This window comes from Lactuca virosa, chromosome 9, assembly GCF_052849685.1.
Source record: "Lactuca virosa cultivar CGN04683 chromosome 9, Lactuca_virosa_CGN04683_v6, whole genome shotgun sequence".
In the NCBI taxonomy this organism is placed as follows: domain Eukaryota; kingdom Viridiplantae; phylum Streptophyta; class Magnoliopsida; order Asterales; family Asteraceae; genus Lactuca; species Lactuca virosa.
In genome coordinates, this window is record NC_136434.1 from 182,705,560 (window position 1) to 182,725,382 (window position 19,823).

General features: G+C 34.2%; 1 protein-coding gene across 11 annotated transcripts; it reads left to right on the forward strand.

Annotated features, from left to right (window-relative positions):
- The first annotated feature begins 672 nt into the window (after positions 1–672).
- On the forward strand, positions 673–3,582 carry LOC145137519 (histidine kinase CRE1-like). Of its 11 annotated transcripts, none has more exons than XM_079071651.1 (9): positions 772–1,193; positions 1,276–1,295; positions 1,606–1,708; positions 1,791–2,024; positions 2,143–2,312; positions 2,531–2,649; positions 2,728–2,788; positions 3,079–3,177; positions 3,261–3,582. In XM_079071651.1, exons 1-4 carry the CDS (start codon positions 1,173–1,175, stop codon positions 1,893–1,895), a joined length of 249 nt encoding a protein of 82 aa, XP_078927777.1. In that variant the 5' UTR covers positions 772–1,172; the 3' UTR covers positions 1,896–2,024; positions 2,143–2,312; positions 2,531–2,649; positions 2,728–2,788; positions 3,079–3,177; positions 3,261–3,582. The 11 variants fall into 11 exon arrangements, 9 of the variants coding, with proteins under 9 accessions (XP_078927771.1, XP_078927777.1, XP_078927774.1 ...); XM_079071648.1 differs by having other exon boundaries at positions 772–1,191; XM_079071649.1 differs by having other exon boundaries at positions 772–1,047.
- Positions 3,583–19,823: the final 16,241 nt, after the last annotated feature.

Consider the following 19,823-nt stretch of genomic DNA (forward strand, 5'->3'; position numbering starts at 1 on the left):
TATACTTTCTAATACTAATTATACTCGGATTTTGATTTTTTTTTCATTTTGTTGTCTTTTTTTATTAATTTATTATTATTATTAAAAAAATTTCTATAATATCTTTTTCTGTTGTACAAAGAGCGGTTCAAATTTATACAGTCGATCGAATTTATAAAGTCATCGGAATAACTGACAGACGTTCGAATAATTGACAAACATTCGAATAAGTAAAAAACGAATTATTATGAATATTAATTCTTATTTCTTCTTTCTTACTATCGTTGTATATAAATAGTCTGAACGCCAAAAACAACATAAGGATAATCTGACCAAAAAAAATAATAATACAATGATAGTCCAGATGAAAAAAATAACAAAAGTATAATCCGAACGAAAAATAACATATGAATAATTGGAATGAAAAAAATAACACAACGTTAATCAAATATCAGTATATCTAGTGTTAAATAAAAACAAACTTTGCTTTATTATTATATTTAAATTATTGTTATTTATAATATTTTTTAAATAATAATAATAATAATAAACAATAAAAAGACATAATAGATTAAAAGAAAAAAACAAAACAAAAAAAGTTAAAGGGGTATAATTATTATATATATATTAAAGTTGTGAAAAGTTTTAACAATAAATATTGTCCAATTTTAGTCCCTTAAATTACATTTTCGATACCTCTATTTTTGTTTGTGTGTCGATCATCGTTTGGGTTTATATAACTTCCGATCCTTCCCACCGCGTCCTTATCCAATATCTTCCATTGAGGTTCTCGATTCTTTTATTTTTCTGCTTCATTCCCCCTACCCGCTTTCTCGTCCACTAATATTCGGATGTGTTTCTCTTTCGTTTCAATAACAGAGAAGGATAGAGATGCAGCAACGATACCGCCGGCATTTCTATCTCATGCCATTGCCGGTGAGCCCTTAATCACCGAAAGAGAAGACACGATGTACCCTCTTCTTCTCTCTTTTTTCTTCTCGGCTTCAAGCTTCCACCTCCGGCCTGTCACAAACACCACCGCCAGCAAACCTGCCCTGTGCAACATAGGTGTTGACCTAATCGAATAAATTACTTTTTTGCTTTCAGATATATGTTCCAACAAATCCTCAAGGAGCAGAACAGTTGCCTCCAGCTATTGTTGTTACAGAGACTGATTATTATTTGAGAAAATTATGGGGTGCACCCTTAGAGGTGTATGATATATTTATTAATTATTATATCTTTTAGTTTAGCTATTAAGTTTTGTTCATTATTAAAAGGTGTTGAAAATTTCAGGGTTTAAAGAAGAAGCTAAGGTATTTGCTAACTCAACACCGTTTAGAAATTTCGCAAGCTGGCCTTGAATCCAAAGAGGGATTAACTTGGGAAATGATTAAAAGAAGAGGCGATAAAGAAGTTCACAAATACATCACCTTTTTTTATATATATTTAATTCTAAAAATTAAAATTCAAAGCAACACTTGAAAATTCTATATCTTTGATTGTGAATATGGTCTCTGTAAGTTACTGTTAATTTAGTATCAAAGTTCTGTTTTTGATGTTTTTACTTAGCGTTATGGATCATTTCTTTTGGATTTGTCGCCATTTATGTTTATAAATGCATAGATGCAGGGCATCAAGAGAGAATCGAAGAGGGTTTAGTGAGTATGTTCTGGGTGTTCTGGTGTCGACTTTTCATTATTACACGAACCCATCAGTAATCGATCAGGTTTCAACATTATTAATGTGTGTTTGTTTATCTTTTTTCTTCTTTTTGTGATTGAATTTGTTTTTTTTTTTTTCAAATCCAGCAAACATTTGCAGAATACACAGCAAGAACAGCATTCGAGCGACCTTTGTTGAGTGGAGTTGCATATGCACAAAGGGTAATGAATTACGAGAGAGAAGACCTCTAGAGACAACATGATGGGACCATAAGAACAATGACGAAAGAGCCCTCGCCATTTCGTGACGAATATGCCCCTGTAATTTTCGCTCAAGAAACTGTTTCCTATCTTAAATTGGTAGATATGATGTCTGGCGAGGTATGTTTTTTATACTTATTTTAATAATTATATTTCATAAATGTTTGTTATATGGGTATAAAAATATAAAATATATACCCTTCGAAGTTAAATTTAAGAAAGTCGAATTTGATGATAGGAGGACAAAGAGAACATATTGAGGGCTAGACCAACTGGGAAATCCGTGCTCACAAGCCCTTTCAAGCTTCTGGGTTCTAATCATCTAGGGGTAGTTTTGACATTTCCTGTGTACAAATCAAAGCTTCCACCAAACGCATCTGTTCAAGAACGCATCGCAGCTACTGCCGGGTAAATTTCGGGTTATTTTTTTTCCCATTAACAAGTTCCGGTAAGGTGACCATTTTACCCTTACGATCCTTATTCACAAATATGCATCAATTTTAATAATATTTTTTATTTTTTTGGGATAAACATAAACAGATATCTTGGTGGAGATTTTGATGTTCAGTCACTATTAGAAAATTTACTTTTGTATTTGTTTGTTGTTTTTTCTTTGTGTGGTGCAGGAAGTGGAACAAGAACTGAATACATGGGAAGGTTGTGGGTTACATCTTTCTTTAAACAAATTCTTTATAGCTTTGCACACAGTGACAGTTTTACCTGATTCAATGGCAATCTCAGCCAGGTAAAAAATTTGATCTTTTAAACATTTATAATAAATCAATTAAGGAGCATACAGTTAATGAATTAATGAACATATTAGGAAAAAAATGGCGATTTGGATTTCGTTGCAATAGTTCTACCTCAGGCTTGATGTGTGTTGGGTAAGAAAACTCTTATTCTAAGAATTAACCATATGTCGAGTATGTACGATGTTCTATTGCTGACCTTTTTTTAGAAGTACTTATGACGTCTTGCTTTTATTATTTATACAACAAATTTTTGGTTGAAAACCTTTTTTTGTAGATTACCTGGAGGATGTATCTGAGAATTTCAAAAATGCTAAAATTGTCTCGCACAGTACATACATAGATTTATGTGTCCATTTCTTTCTAATGATTTTTTGTTTCTTACCATTTCATATAACATAACATGTCGAATACCTTACGTGTAGGTTGACTTGGACAACTTTTATGATGCGTTGATCTCCATTAAACAAGAAATAGCAGAAATCGAGAAATGAATAGTCGACATCAACAACAATGTCATCAAGGTAATTTCAGCAATAACTAAGTTTTACTGTCTGTTGTATCAACAGTTGTATCAGGGGTCATGACGGGAATTATAATTTTGTAGGGAGCTCCTCATGCACCACAACTACTCATGGCTGATAAGTGAACAAAACCACACTCTTGAGAATATGCAGCTTACCCTGCTCCATGGCTCTCTATCTTTTATGAATAATTTGTGATGAGTCATTGGTCTATCTTTTTCTCGGTGGAGAAGAACACCATGACACCTGCGATGGAACCCTTAGCAGTTTCTTTGCAGTTGTTCAAATAATATCATTTTTATTTTTGGAACCCTTAGCAGTTTGTTTACAGTTGTTCAAATAATATCATTTTTACTAAAATAGACTACTGGATGATTTATTAAAATTTGTTCCTTATGATGCAAATTTTGTAATGGTTAGTGGGGTTTAATACTTTTGTGTTTACTAAAATAGACAAGGGAAAACTAATATAGTTTATGTTTATTTCTGTCAAATGTCCAATATTTTTTCTCTCAGTTCTGTCAAAGACCCCAAATCGAATTAGTGGCTGTTATTGATTTGGGGCCTTCGATTCTACAAGTGCTTTTCTCTATTTCACCATAAATGATTCAAAATTAAAATAGGTCGATTTGAATTCGATTCATTTAAGCATTAGAAAATAAATTCAGTTGTTTAGTTATTCATGATTAATAAATTCAAATATTTTAGTAAACAAATAATACTAAGTCAATAAAAAAATATATTTTTCCCGCTCAATATTTTTCCGTTCTTTCTTAAATTCTCATTGCAGCTAACAGTTTGCAATTTTAGAGAAAAACATCAAATCTTTCTTTTCCTACATATATACAACTGCATCTTTTAGCCCGAATGGTTACGAAAGCACTAACATAGAGCCAAAATCAATCGCAGTTCCAAGATGGCGAAGAGCTGTATTCAAAATCAGTGGCAAACACTAACATAGAGCCAAAATCAATCGCAGTTCCAAGATGGCGAAGAGCTGTATTCAAAATCAGTGGCTCTGTAGTTCCATCTCATCAACCAAAGGATAAACTCATGAAGTATATATTTCGATAAATAGCTTATTCGACAACAAAAAAATATCCATGACGAAACAATATTACTAAGCCCATAACAATACTCAAACTATAAACAAATAGTTGATCAAATAACATTTACAAAGAACAAACAACGGAAAAAATTGTCACATCCGACCCCCGCAACGCGGTGGTTCCCCACCTACTATATATATTAAAGTTGTGGAAGAAAGGAATAGTGAAGTTGGCATACTTTGTCCAGGTTTGGTCCCTTGATTTACATATCCGGTCCCTATACTTCTTTAATTAATTTATTCATGTCCTTTTGTTTGTGTTCTATTCAACTTGCCATTTTTTTGGCAGAATTGGTCCCTGTATTATTGTTGGAAGTTAGGAATACTAAATTTGGATGTTTTTTGGCAACTTTGCTCATTATTCTTTACCCATTTTGACACTTTTGGTCCTTACAATCAATATTTTTACACTTTTTTGGAACCTTTTAATATTTAAAGTAAACTTTTACATTTTCTGTCCGGGGCAAAGCCCGGACTTTTCATCCTTGCACTTTCTATGTCTGTCATATTTATCAATTCGGAAACAACATTGAAAGCTTCTGGCCCCCGCGTAGCGGGGGTAACCTTTCTAGTTAGTAATGAAGGGGATGTATATAGAATTATCATTAATTTGTTGTAATCTATATATTAAGCTTGCTATAACTGTAGACTTTGTTTGTTAAAAGTGTACCAAAATTCTGTCAATACTGATTAAATGCCTTGTGACTGTTTTTAAGGTCCTATAATGACATGTTTTTAGGACCCTATAATGAACATTAGGTAAATATTGCTTAAAATATTTTGTTAAATCTTGTGTTGATTAATTGCTAAAATGATTATGTGCTAAAAACACTGCGTTTATTTTTGACAATCAAATTTCATGATAATGTATTTAATTATCTGATATTTACACTATAATTATCTATGTTTAGATATTGATATTTGTTGAATATGTGAATTTTTTATTGGTTATAGAAATTATTTGTTGGATAATTACTTAACACTTTGTGTATTGATATTTGCATATATGACGTATTTGATTTTTTGTTCAATTTTCACATGTGCTTTAAATTTGTTACTTGAATGGTAATTTGTATGACTTTTTGTGGTTGTAATAGAATTAATATATTTTTGTGAAAACATACTTGATATATATGTATATGTTTATGTGTTAGAAATTTTCCTTTGTGTGACTATGTATATATAGAATTAAATACTCAAGAATTTTGATGGTATATCGTTATGCTTATTTGGTTAATTAAGCATAAAAAATTATTCTTGTCAAAAAGTAGAAAAATACTATAATTATTTTTTGACGAATGTGAGCATTTTAGAAATTATCTTATTTTTTCTATAACATGTGTGTTACTTTTTCTTGATTGCCTTAGACAACTGTGAACTGTAGGCAAATTTTTTGGAAAACGTGTGATAAGCTTATTTTTAAAAGTCATGATCAAATATGTGAATTTGTTTCTTAAAGTATTTGCTATACTTTTTTATCTATGAAGGCCAAATGAAAGAGTTACGTATTACATATATTACCAAAAACAACATATAACGTTTAGACTATTAGGTATGAGTCCGTTTTGGTGGTGTTATAACAAAAAGCAACAAGAAGATGGGGTGATGTTCATGGTGTTATAACACCATTTAAGAGGAGAGAGATAAAGAGAGATAATTTGACAGCCAATAGACGATCTCGTTTCTTCTTGTCATTGAGACAACAAGAAGCAACACAACAATATGCAACAAGAAAAGGGGTGGTGTTTTTGATGTTACCACGCTGTTATGGGCTGCCACATCAGCCTTAACGGCGTTGTGGTAACCCATACCACATGTGTGGTTCCGTTCTCCTTGAAAAGAGGATGACTTGACTCATTAACACGTTTGACAAGAAAACAAAGGAAATGAATAAAATAATCATAACTATCAATAGTGACATGCGGGACCTTGATGCCGTTCGAGAGAGTGGGTATATCACTTTTGTTCTTCCAATAGATGGTAACAACCTCAAAAGCTATGAAAAATGGGAATCCTTATTGTCTTAAGAATGCATAATTCCAAATAATTATGCGGCATGGAATTTGAGAATCTAACTACCAAGAACTATAGGCTTTGAATAAAGAGAAACAGGTTCTTGTTTGTGTGGATATGTGGATACATTACAAAGGGGTTAAATTGGTTGTTAGATGTTCGCATCACATAGATGAAGAGATTCGTGAGGAGTCACCTTCATAGGCTCCACCATTAATGCCATGACCTTTTCTTTATTCAAGTTTAAAGTCTCCAAATTAATGGTTATTTCAAAAAGAATATAAATTTGGATAAAATGCACATAAAAATATAGTTTTAATTATTTTTAATTTAAAAAATTATTTTTAAAGTTAATATTTAAAAATATTGAAAAGTTAAGCTACTCAAACATATCTCCGACGATTTCGATGATTCAAATAACGTGTCGCGCCCTTCTTCTCCGGCGGGATTATGTTGGGTTTTATTACCATCAACACACTATTTAAAGGTAGAGGAAACAATCAAAAGATATACCTAAGTATATATGCACCCTAGATCTAGGTTTTACTAGCTATAGCAACGAACTTTAAAAACCAACTTAAAAGAAACATACTAACCTCTTGATTGCTCGATTGGGACCGCGTACGTGTTAATGATTGCAATAGATGCATGATCCAAAATAGAACTCCTCTAATATAGTCAGACCCACAAACACCTAAGAGAAAGAAGGCAAAACCCTAGGTTAAGGTTTATTCGAAATTCACTAACCCTATGAGAGAGGTTAGAAATTTCGGGTATGGAGAGAGAGAGAGAGAGAGAGAGAGAGAGAGGTTGGACGATTTTCTGAGAGGAATCAACAACTCTAGGGTTTACCCCTAACAGTCTCTTTATGGTTGCAGATAGAATCCTAGAAGGATTCAAACTCTTAAGCTTAATTCTTATGTGATTCAAACTTGCCTTAACCCTATTAGGGGTTAGCCAAAACCATCCACCCCTATGCTCTAGAAGGTTATGGAATATTTCAAGTTGATATCTAGGAATTAATTAATATTTAAGCTCTTTAATTAATTAAATCTGTTAAATTAATTATGTAGGATCGATTCACCGATACAAAATATACAAAATCATGTTTGAATGAAAGAAATGATTGCACAAGAGAGTAAATAAGATTCTGATTTGATTTAAGAGTAATATCATTTAATTACAACTATTAAGTGTGACAACTCGCAAAAGGCTTACTCTACTTTCTAACTAACATCCCTATATATGGGTTGAGAAAACAAGGAGTCAGTTAAAGAATAGCCAATTAGGTTACATCACCTAGGCTGTGACAGACTATTAAACAATATGCACTAGTCACTACGAAACATAGTGTTTACAAAACTCCGAAACAAAACATACAATCATTACAATACACTAGAGACTTAAGATATAACAATTGTGAAAGCTTTCGCAATCAGACTCAGACACATCACATATAGACTCTAAGACCTAACAAATTCCAAAATAATTTCCAATTAATTTAGTAATTCCTTAATTCCTTAATAACTTACTTATCTCCATTTCCTTATTGCTATTTGGGTCATTAGGCCAACCCAAATGGACCTTGTTATTATTAGAAGTATTACCAAAATAGTTAATGACCGTGGACACTATTTCTAACAGCCTCCCACTTCGATAAGTCGTTAACTTTTAGGATCAAAATATTTCATTAGAAATCAACAGAGAGTAGTCATCCAATGCAACTGCCTTACTCTTATTAGAAACCAAAATTTCGTCCTTAAGACAAGTGATCAATTATTCCTTCGTTTTAGATATCTCTATGAACACGAGACATGGATAAGGTTCAATCTCATTATTCAACATTCTGTTTCCCGATTAAAGATTTCTGACGATCACATCTGACTTCTAAATCGAACATATCAATTTAGGCAGGGCTCGGCTAAGCACTTCACATGTAAGCACCAAATCATGGAGGGGCCCATAGATATCGCTTCCCAGTTACGAGAAGGAATAAATAAACTTTGACTGCATGGTTTTTGTTAGCTCGTCTAATCATACATGAACGTACCATTTATGACTACCAGTTACGGATAACGTTAGAGCATACTAATGCACATCAAAATTTTCAAACAAAACCCCATACACATCTTTGTTTAAAGAATAAAAAATATTGTCATCTTAGAATATCTTATGACTAGATCCAAGATGTAATCTCTAAGTGCACGTTGTTTTAATACTTAAATTTCTATTTTAAGTACTCATGAGTCTTAGTACAATCTCCGCTGCAATGTCCAAAACAACTTGGCATATCAACCAATACCATGCAGTCTTAAATTATTCACTCACTTTCTAGAGTGTGCCCGACTAGGGAAGTTTGAATATAATTAAACAATTTGAAAGTGGGTTCAAAACATGCAAAAGTGAAACACAATATTTGAATTAATTCAACTTTGATAGCAAATAAAAACTCTTTATTAAGTGTCACACCCAAGCCGGCGGTGGAAATGTCGGGTGGTGAGACGATGTCATGAATCATACTATTAAGCATACATTGAAAAATACAACAATACCAAACGAAATAGGTACTTTTATTTAATATTAGAGTAGATTTCAAAATACCTTAGTCTAGGGTACAGGAAAATATGAAAGTACAGTACTACAAAAATATCGTTTAATGACACGCATTGCATGTCGTAAAACGCATAGATGACACACAAATGAGTGTCAAGGAAAGCCCTGTCATAAAGAAAGACGACACGCTTTTGCGCATTGTAAATTTACGACACGCAATGCGTGTCAAGGAAGGCCCTGTCATAAAGGAAGACGACACACATTTGCGTGTCATAACCTTACGACACGTATTTATGTAACATCCATGAAATTTTCATAAAATTTTAAACTTTTCAAAACAACCCTTTTTCTATAGAAGTGTTACAAAACCCGTTAATTCCAAAACATTATTTAAAATCAGAACCTTTTTCAACATAGTTTTCAAAACGTTCACATTATTAGAGTTTCCCATAAATCGTAAGTCCAAAACGCAAGGATGTGTACGGTCACGCCTTCACCTTGCCACGATCCACTGAAGTACCTGAAACCATGAACCAAAATTGTAAGCACGAAGCTTAGTGAGTTCCCCCAAAGTACCAACACTCAAACATATAACATATACAAATAACAACATACTCAAATACTCATGCCTGGCCCAATCATCCTTGGGATGGAATACCAAGCATGTCTACGATGAGCTCAGTCATCCTCAGGATGGAACACCTTCGTATCATAAGCAGTTTGGTCGAATCAACCATCGGGTTGGAATACCAAACATGTCGGGTCCATTCAACCATTGGGTTGGAATATCCCATGCCTGTTGACTGACACACAAAGTAGTCCAGTCGCACCACAATCCATACTATCATATCGGGTCCAATCAACCATCGGGTTGGAATACCCCAAGCCCAATCAACCCTCGGGTTGGAATGCCAATACAAAACGGGTCTAGTCATCCTCGGGATGGAATACCCACAAGTCCTCAGTACGAGTCTGGCATACCGCCCGGTCCTCAGCTCGTATCTAGAATGCTCCTGGGTTTTTTGGTTACAGCACCGAGCAGTATAACCTCAACCCAACACAACATGCCGACATATGACAGATAACCATATAAACAGTCTACAGACAGACAGGCAGATCTATAGATCACTACTCATAGCATCATCCTATAAGCCAGGATACCGATCTAACAAATTACTACTGAATAATAACATACTATCACATAACAGGATATCTAATCCAATGGGCCGGCCTTGGTGCCTTCGACCCAAAAGTACAGTGAGGAAGACTTACCTCACACTGCCAAAAACACAGACGATCCCTGGCTGCCAGATCCCCAAACCGCCAACATCAAGACAACACCCCATCAGCAACTAATTCCATGAACAATCTCTGACTGCAGATCCACTAACACACGTGCGCTAACAGATACCAAAATGACAATCCATCAACATCTAGCCACTAACTCATACTATACATCCAACTCAGGGTAAAAGACCTTTTTACCCTTCCTCAAGTATAGCCTAAAGCCAAGGCCCAACTAATGAAAAAAATGCCCAACATCAAAATAAACTCCTTAAGCCCAATTATGGCCCAATTTTCCAAATTAGGCCTAATTCCATACATGGCCTTCACTCAAGAGGATCCCGCAAGACAAAAGTCCAAACCATAAAATCCTAGATGGCCCAACACAGCCTAATGCAATCAAAACCGAATCTTGATCCAAAAAGGCCCAAGTTACTTCAAGGTCCACACTTGGCCCAACTTTCCAAATTGGGCCCCAACTCCTTATCGGGCCTTATCCAAAGGTCTGATCCTCTAATTAGCCCAAAATACACCTTTCCAGATAGTCCATTAGGGCCCAAGTATCAAATCCCAACAGATGGCCCAATACCCGAGGCCTAAAGCAAAGGAGCCCAAATCAGTCGCGTATGCGGAGTGTACGCCGGAGGTACGCTCAACGTACACGAGACCTCGCATTGACCAAGTTACGGGGAGGCTGACCAAGTACGTGGGGGTACTCCTCCCTACGCGGGGCGTACCCTCGCATAGCCCAAAAACATTTTTAAGTGCTTAATGGCTTAAGCACTTAAGCCTAAACTTCAGATCCATGACTCAAAAGCACTCTAGAACCATAAAGTCTCAAACTTTAAGACTTTGGTCGACCAAAAAGGGCTTAAATACATGGTCTTAATCCATCAAGACCTCCTACAAAAGGGACCAAACTAGATTAAGGGACCTCATTTTTATGTCTTATAACCCATCCTAGGGTCTGAAAGGACAGTCCAAAACGTACAAAACGAAGCATGCATAACAATGGGATTTTTGGGACAAGAAGAACACCAAAAAGCTACTACAACAAGATCTAAGCAATCCAAGCACAAAGGTAGAAGCTTTTTACCTTCTGGAGCTTCTTCAGGAAGTGTTGATCCAATATCTACAAGCTTGCTTTAATCTTCAATCACCTTGATTCAACTTCTTCTTCTCCAACCACACAAGAAGCACACTCCTAGCTCATACATACACTATAGAGAAGCTAGGGTTTTGCCAAAATGACCCATGGACTTGGAGGCTGGAAAAAAATGGAGAAATGGTCCATAAGATGCTTAAATACCCCACCAACATCAAGAATTAGGGTTTTCATCCGGACATACGTACGCCATACGTACATATACGTATGCCCAGCATACTAAGCGCGTCCTAGTACGCTTAGCGTACTCACATGTACGTCCAACATACAGCTCGTGCTCTATAAATCACCATTTTGCCACTAGGGCTTCTCATGGCCACTTCATTCCAAACCAAGGACCAAAAGTGACATAGTTAAAACTCAAGGGATGGATTTCAAAATTACTTGAAAACTGGTGTGTTACAATTTACGACTCGCATTGCGTATCATTAAAGCCCCTGTCATAAAGAAAGACGACACACATTTTTGTGTTTCATAATTTTAAATGTTTTAAAAATTATACATTTTGATAGATTTACTAATTTTCAAATTAAATAACACATTAAAAGTCTCATAATACAAAATAAAATACCATAAACAAGGAAGATGATTCATTGCACTAAGATGTCAAATACAAATAATCTCTCCAATAGTAAGTAAATGTAATACATTGCTAATATTGCACAATATTTATTATAGAAAAACAAAACATGTACAAACTTAAAAGGAACCCGTGAGTAAGCCTTGCAACGTCACCACTTGAAGATGCATCAACTCAACCAATGTTGACTCTTTTTCTACAAGTTTCCTGCACTTGGGGACATAAAATGAGTTATGTAGTTAAAAGAAGTAAATTATGTTTTTTTTCAAATCAAATCAATTAGGTATGCTGCTATTTCTTGTATTTTAACCAAAAAGGCCTAAATGCATGAAATAGCAACTTATTTTTGCAAGAAATAGCAAAGTATATTGCTATTTATTGCACTTGCCCAATGTGACAAGAAATGGCCCTAAGAAACTACTAAGGTAAAGACATAAGCTCACTCAATTTGTCAAATTTTCAAGATCATTTGGAATTGGGCCACTTATGTTATTTTTGTAAATTCCTTGTAGAAAACAATCAAGAAACATCATCAAAAGTGGTAATTGTAAATATAAATAAATGGAAAGAACCGAAAACAATGTAAGTAGAAGTATTAGTTTAGAAAAAAATGACTTACAAGTATTGAAAATTCTTTAAGAGACCAATTTGTGGGACCAATGCCATCACTTACAAGACCCAAAATATCAAAAGTTGTTGCCATGAAGAAAACATCTTAAATACACTTCCATAATCAAAGTGAAACATTACCTTTCCACAAACATAGCAACTTTCACTTCTTTCCATCCACTCGTATATGGAACCAAGGTGAAAATGATGCAAACACTTTGTAACTATCTTAGGGGTTTCTTTTCAGTACCATATTTTGCAATCCGATGATAAAGTAAACATCAAAACCTTTAAAGAAAATTCTGTTTGTAAACCATTTGCCCCATCTTCACAAGTGGATACTTGGATTTATATAACCACAAAGCATAATTATGTTTATGAAATTACTTATTTGCCCATTATTATTGAAAGGGTATTTTAGACATTTAAAACTAGTAAAACTTTGAACACCACCACGTACTTCACAAAAGAAAATTTTCCTTTTTGTTTTAGAAATGAAAGTAGACAAAATATTGGGAAAGAAAGGGAGAAAAATAATATTATATCAATCAATGAGGAAAAAGACCAAATTGCCCTTTTGTTTTGGAACAAAAAATATGTACCTTTTCACCAGCACTTAATAGAGAGACTTTCCTATCTAACATATCAGCCTTGAAATTACAACGTCCAAGGAGTCCCTTTATATCATCAAGTTTCCAATCTTCTGCAACTTCTGCTACTGTATCAAGAATGCTTTTTCCTAAATCAAGAGCCTCAACCTGAAAACAGTAATCAACAAATTACTACAAATCCATGTTATGTTTCGAATAATCTGCATTCAGATAACATACCTTCAATGTTCAAGATTATAAAAAGCTCCATGCTTTCTCTTGAAAACCATTTTTTAACATTGACCCAATCTCACAAAGTGTATTGACTATAATACCCTTTAACAGAATCTCACGATTTGGTTTTACTCAAGGGTATAATAGGAATATTACCTGGTAGGCTTGTATGACGATCAAAGTTCCAGCCGCAAGTAAGATAAAGAAATCAATAAAAAGAAAGGTGGCAGCACCAGGTTGTTTAAAAATCACATGATGAATCCAAGATTCTTCATTTTGTAATGGAGGTATTGATGTCCACATTCCTGTCATTTTATGGGATAAAGATATTTAATAAAAAAAAGACAGGTATCAGAGAGTTATTGGTTTAGAATATGGACATACTATGAATGGCAACCACTGCACTTATCACTAAAGTCAGAGTTCCCAATAATAGAAACACAAAGAAGTCCCATTTATTCTTCTGCACAAAAAGAAAAGCAATTGTAGTAATATGTATTTGCATGTTGACATGTTGAAGAAAAGTATATAGGCTTTGGTTGGTTAACATATAACTACAAGAATAGTAACTCTAGGAGGAATCAATAGCAGCAATAACACAGATCATAAAAACAGCCTACATGAAATTAAAAATGTCAATAGAAGCGTACAGTTCCCCACCAAAGAAAAGTTGGTCCAAAAACTTGATGATTATTACACAATTTCTACATAAATTTGCTTTTGTAATGCCATAAAAATTAAGCCAGTCAGATAAGAAAATAGAGCACATGGTGAATATTTTTCACAAGAAAAAAAATTCTATAAGATTTAAGAGTATTTAAATACCTCTAGCTCACTTTTCTCATAGTGCAGGGCAAGATGCACTAGGGTTACAATGATGGTTTCCATGATAGGGCTGTTGGATAAGGTGTCTATGTCCATCACTATAATTGGTATGTACTTGACCCGAGAGTAGCATGGTCCATTTTGGGTTGCATTCACCAATACAATCTGATAGGATGAACATTTGAGAAAGAGATTATCTATGATTCATTAATATATTATAAGTATAATATAATAGAGGAATCATATTATTTAATTAGTATTGGTCAAGAATTAATTTGGAATTAATTTAGTGATCAAAAGAGACTAATTAAATATATAGGGGCTGATTATGTTAATCAATGATATATATATATATATATATATATATATATATATATATATATATATATATATATATATATAGGTTGGGCTAATAATCCATGGTGGATTAGTAATGGGCTAAGCTTATGTAAGAATCCATAATGTGTTAGTCCATTACAAGCCCAAGTGTATGGATTAGGGTTTACACATGACCCTTGGATTCCTACACTATATATGTATGACCCCATGGCCTAAAATCGGTTACCCTGGTGTTCTTAGAGTTCATAGAGCCGATTTTGAGTGCATAGTAACCTCTCTCAAGTTCTCCAAGTTGTTGGTGGTGTTTTGTGAACCATTTGAGGCATCACACTTGGGGTGCTAAGTTCTTAAAGGCCAAACATATCAAGCTACAACAAGAGGTAATTCTATAACTAGTTTTATGATTCATATGTCATTTTGTATGATAGATTAGGCTTCATGCTTTGGAAAAAATTGTTTGCATGTATAACTTGAGAAAACTTAGATCCAAAGCATTAGGGTTGTATGTGCACCTTAAGGTTGTTATAGTGCTCAAAACCCTTCAAGGGCGTGGTTGATGACCAAAAGCTAAAACCTTATTGGCTTTAGCGAGCTTATCCTTAAACAACACCACCAATTTTACACTAAAATTTGACCTGGAAAATGGAGAAACATAATCTGGAATTTAATCTCTTTCGTACTTGATATTAGACATCGGTAGCTACAAAGGTGTATATGAGGTGAGGTCATTCTCAGTATCAAAAAACTTAAGGACACAAAACTACAAGAAGGTTTCTTCATCCAAGAAATATCAAGACTCTATTTGTTAGTTAAATTTTTTTTCTAAGTGCAAACACGACCCTAACATTATGTAGAAATTTGCTAGAAAATAATATATTGAAAAAGTATGTTATGCTTAAAAATATACAGTATATCCTGGAAGAGCTCATCATGGCCATCCCACGTTTGGAAAAGAACACCAATTCTTCTTGCTAGGGAAAATCGAACAAGGAAATCAGGATCTCGGAGCATAAGTAGCACCTTCTCAACCATGGTCTATTATAAATATACACAACAAAAACCATATCACAGAAATAAATGATCAGAGTGATAGTCATTGCGATGACCGAAATATACACAACATTCTGTTTTTAAAAATTTCATGTTTTCATCTTTATCAAAGAATATTTGACCAAGACATTTGCGTAAGTCAGCGATGGTGGCGGAGAGGAGAGATAGGTCGGAACAAAAGGTGTTGAGGAAAAGATCGTAGAGGAGGGTGGAGAGGAGAGTGGAGGTGCAGAGTTTGTTTCCTAAATGAAAAGAGGGAGAGCGTGTGAGAGATGAGTGGGAGATGATGGTTGAGTAGAGGTAACTGGCGAGGGATGGTTCAGATTCGACATCACGGCGAGCTTCGGCTTTGATTTCGTTCCAGACCCAATCGTATTCGTTTTCTTCGCCGTTGATGGCGGTTTGTGGAGAAGATGATGACATCGTGGATTGCGATGTGGCATTCCGATCTTGAACCGACATCTTGAGATGGCGGAAGTGTGTGCTTAGGTTTCTAGATGCACTCCGAACTCGTAAAGCTCATGGGGTTCGATGTTGGTGGTGACGGCTTAGGGCTTGCAAAGAAAATGGAGAGAGAGAGAGAGAGAGAAAGAGAGTGTGTGTGTGTGAAGAGATAGAGGAAGATGGGCTGCTTCAAAAGGATTATTAGGGTTCTTTGGTAGAGGATTTTAGAAGGAGAAGAAGGAGATGCATCAGGCGGGGTGTTTAATTTTTTGGAATTTCATTTCCCCATAGGCTATTAAAAAAACTGAGAACGCACCTTCCTAAAAAATATAAAACGAAACATTTACACGGCACACCTTTTATGATTGGTGCCCTCAGTGTTTTTTTTGTTGGACACTAAATTTAGGACACACAAAAATGTTTGTCCTCTATCCTTCATATTATAGAAACTGGCAATATTTTTAGGACACGCAAAAAATGCGTATCATAAATCCTTGAGTGTCATTGTTTGCGTGTCATTAAAGGGTTGTTTTCTAGTAGTGGTATATTATAAGCCCTAACATTAGGCAACCTACAAGTACTGAAATTTAAAAGATAGGTTGCAATCCATGATTATTTTGAGAGTATATCTTCCATCGGCTTAGTTCCCTGAGAATACATACGTTTTGAAAGAGTGTCAACTAAAAAGTTGGTGAGTTCACAGGTTTGTAATATCTGAATAAACATGTACTTTTACTTCAAAATATGCATGTTATGTATTTGATATGTACTTTTCGAAACTGAAAAGTATACTTTTTATGTATATATGTAGTTTCCTAGCCTATATATATATATATATATATATATATATATATATATATATATATATATATATATATATATATATATATATATATATATATATATATATATATATATATATATATAATGAATTTTATGTTTACTATGAGGTCCAATAATCAAACTATTGCCAAAATGATATGCTCCTCCTGACGCTTCATCAGACGTCACACCAATATAAAAAATCATCATGTTTGGAATCGATAGTCTAGGTTGTAGCTAGAAACCACATGTAGGGGTGTTAACCCATACAAATCTATACATAATTTTTTTTCTCTCTCTCTCCATGATTAACGATTATAAGCCAACAGTCTTTCTAAGTAATTAGTACTTAGTTTGATTAATATTGTTCATATAAACCATAAATGTATTGTAGTTCATATAAATCAGAAAAGTATTGTAGTTCTAGTTGTAGTTCTAGTGTCCTAACATCAAAGTTATTTCGGAAGTGTTTCGAAAGTATAACCTTACTATATTTGATTGATAGGCAGAGGTTCGATAGTACAACACTACTATATTTATTGGATAGCCATAACTTTAACAATATTACCCTATTTTCTTTGTTTTGTAAACATAGGTTTGACATTGTTTTAGATATATAAAATATGAGTATATAACATCTTAGAAATAGTTTATGCATGTAATCTCCTTCGAAAATCGTAAAAAAGGTTTGAAAGTGGGGGCCTTAAACTCACCCTAGTCGCATGCTTTTAAACCGAAATAGCTCTCGCTGAAAGTGATTAGAACCTTTGGTCCGCTCTGGACTTAAGGAAAGAAACTTCAAAGGAATAAGAAGGGAATAAATCAGTCTGATAACTGATTCTGGTGCAAGAATGAACTAAGCCTAGATTTCTATATATAGGATAAAAATGTGCTCGTTGCGCCGTGGCCATATGTGTGCCACGTCCTGGTTCTTGTGTAGGGAAAAAGTTCGTCAATGTTTACTTCCACATTATGGCTATGTGAGTGCCACGTCGTGGTGCAGGCGTAGGAGTAAGTTTGCACCAGGTGTTGCCACGTGTCCCGCTTTGGCCTTATTCTTAACATGTATTTTCGAAATCTTTAAAAATTCACAACTCTCGCACACGAGCTCCTTTTTTGACGTTCTTTATATCTACACATTCGTTTCGGCGAGTACTACAACTTTCCTTTAGATTTCAATAGATAATTCGCATTCTATTTTTAAGTTATATTTTTATAAGGGGTGTAGCATAAATGATTTTGTGAAAATCATATCTCTCTCATACAAACTTCGTTTTCGACATTCTTTATGTCCATAGTTTCGTAATTCCATGAGCTACGAGTTAATGTTATTGTTTGTGCATAAAAATGTTGCATACATATATCTCTTTCAATCATATGTATTAACCTATTACTTATGTATACTGAAACTGTTTGTTTATCAGGAATTCATATCAATCGAAGAATTAATTGATATTTTGGATGTATTTTAATGTATAAAACTTTATAAAGATCAAAATAATTTGATTATTACTTATTAGGTATATTGCAATAGTGATGGAATTAACATTGTTCATTAAACGAGACCTAATTTTTATAATTGTTACATTCTTCCCCTATTAAGATAATTTCTTCCTGAAATTTAACTAGTACTGTTGTCTACTGGTGTATTATTGAATGGTAGAGGATACTTGTTTTTCATTTGGTCCTTGTGTGAAACTTCTAGAGTTTCCTTGTGTATGCAAGTCGTATATAATCCAAGATTTGATAGTCAATCGATCTGAAAACTTGGAAATTTCCGTCAACAACCGTTAGTAAGAGATTAGCATAGACAAATGGAAGCAATAGAGTTTTTTTGTATTACAGAAAAATATGATCAGATATACTATGACTTATAAGTAGGAAAAAGTTAATAGGGTAAAAAATGAGAGACCAAAAGGTCATACCGCTGTTAATAATGGTTAGTGTATTTGGAAAGTACACAACAACGTAATCCCAAGGATATAAACTTCATAAAATCTGACTCCGATTGGAGGCTTTATGATTTTGTAAAGAAATAAAATCAATCGCGTTATTATCGTTATTAACGTCAAAATGGTATAAAGAAATCGGTTGAGTTTTGGTTAAAGTCATTAAAAGGAAAATTGTAGTACTCCGTGAGATAAGAACTTTGAGAATAAAAATGTCAATAATAGAGTCTGTATAAAGAAGATACGATTTTTGGAAAAACATAAAATGCGGGTTAAAAGTAATAGTTAAAATTTGACAACACAACCTTAAGGAAGGTTGTACTACTAAGTGATAGCTACAAAATTATATAAAGAGAGTAAAAAACAAGTTTCACATAAGGAAGATAAGAATTTTTGTTGAAAATTTTGAATAGCACGCGAAGTGCACCACATGCACCACATGCATACCTGACACCAGGATTCGTCGAGATTTGAGAGACGTGAACCACCAGAAGTGTGACTTGTGGCAAGTTTTAGTTGGAGCCACAAATCATGTGCACAACACGCATAAGGTGCGCCGCATGCATAAGTCCGATAAATAGAACCTTCCACTTCTCAAATTCCAAATCCCAAAAATCTATTCTCTCTCTCTCTCTCTCTCTCTCTCTCTCTCTCTCTCTCTCTCGAAAATTCAGTATTCTTTTGCTCCTCCTGATGGCGTGAAGCTTTGGATGCAGTAGTCAGAGTCGGCATGATCACGCTATAAGGATGAGTTCACGGCCGCACATTAAAGTTTTAAAGGATTTTACAGGGGGGAATGCATGATTATCAAACTGCTTTGTCAAAATATATTTTATAAATATACTAGTAGTTTATACATATAACATGAAACGATAAGATAAATTGTTGGTAGAAACTCCTCCTAGTTTTAAGCAATGATATTTTGTCTAATCGTTATGGTACTCGATATACTAGAAAATGATTATACATAGTCGTTATGCTGGCCGTTTTCCTAGGATAACATAATACCTAGAAGTAATGTTGGCAATGTTTTAGGATAGAAATTGTACTTACTTGTTACTCTATCCTAATATCTTGTTAT

Bases quoted from the DNA above. Each gene is read 5' to 3' on its own strand.
- LOC145137519 (XM_079071645.1), top strand. From the start codon at position 1,923: ATGACGAAAGAGCCCTCGCCATTTCGTGACGAATATGCCCCTGTAATT. The intron at 2,025-2,142 runs GTATGTTTTTTA...ATTTGATGATAG, and splicing joins TAGATATGATGTCTGGCGAG to GAGGACAAAGAGAACATATT.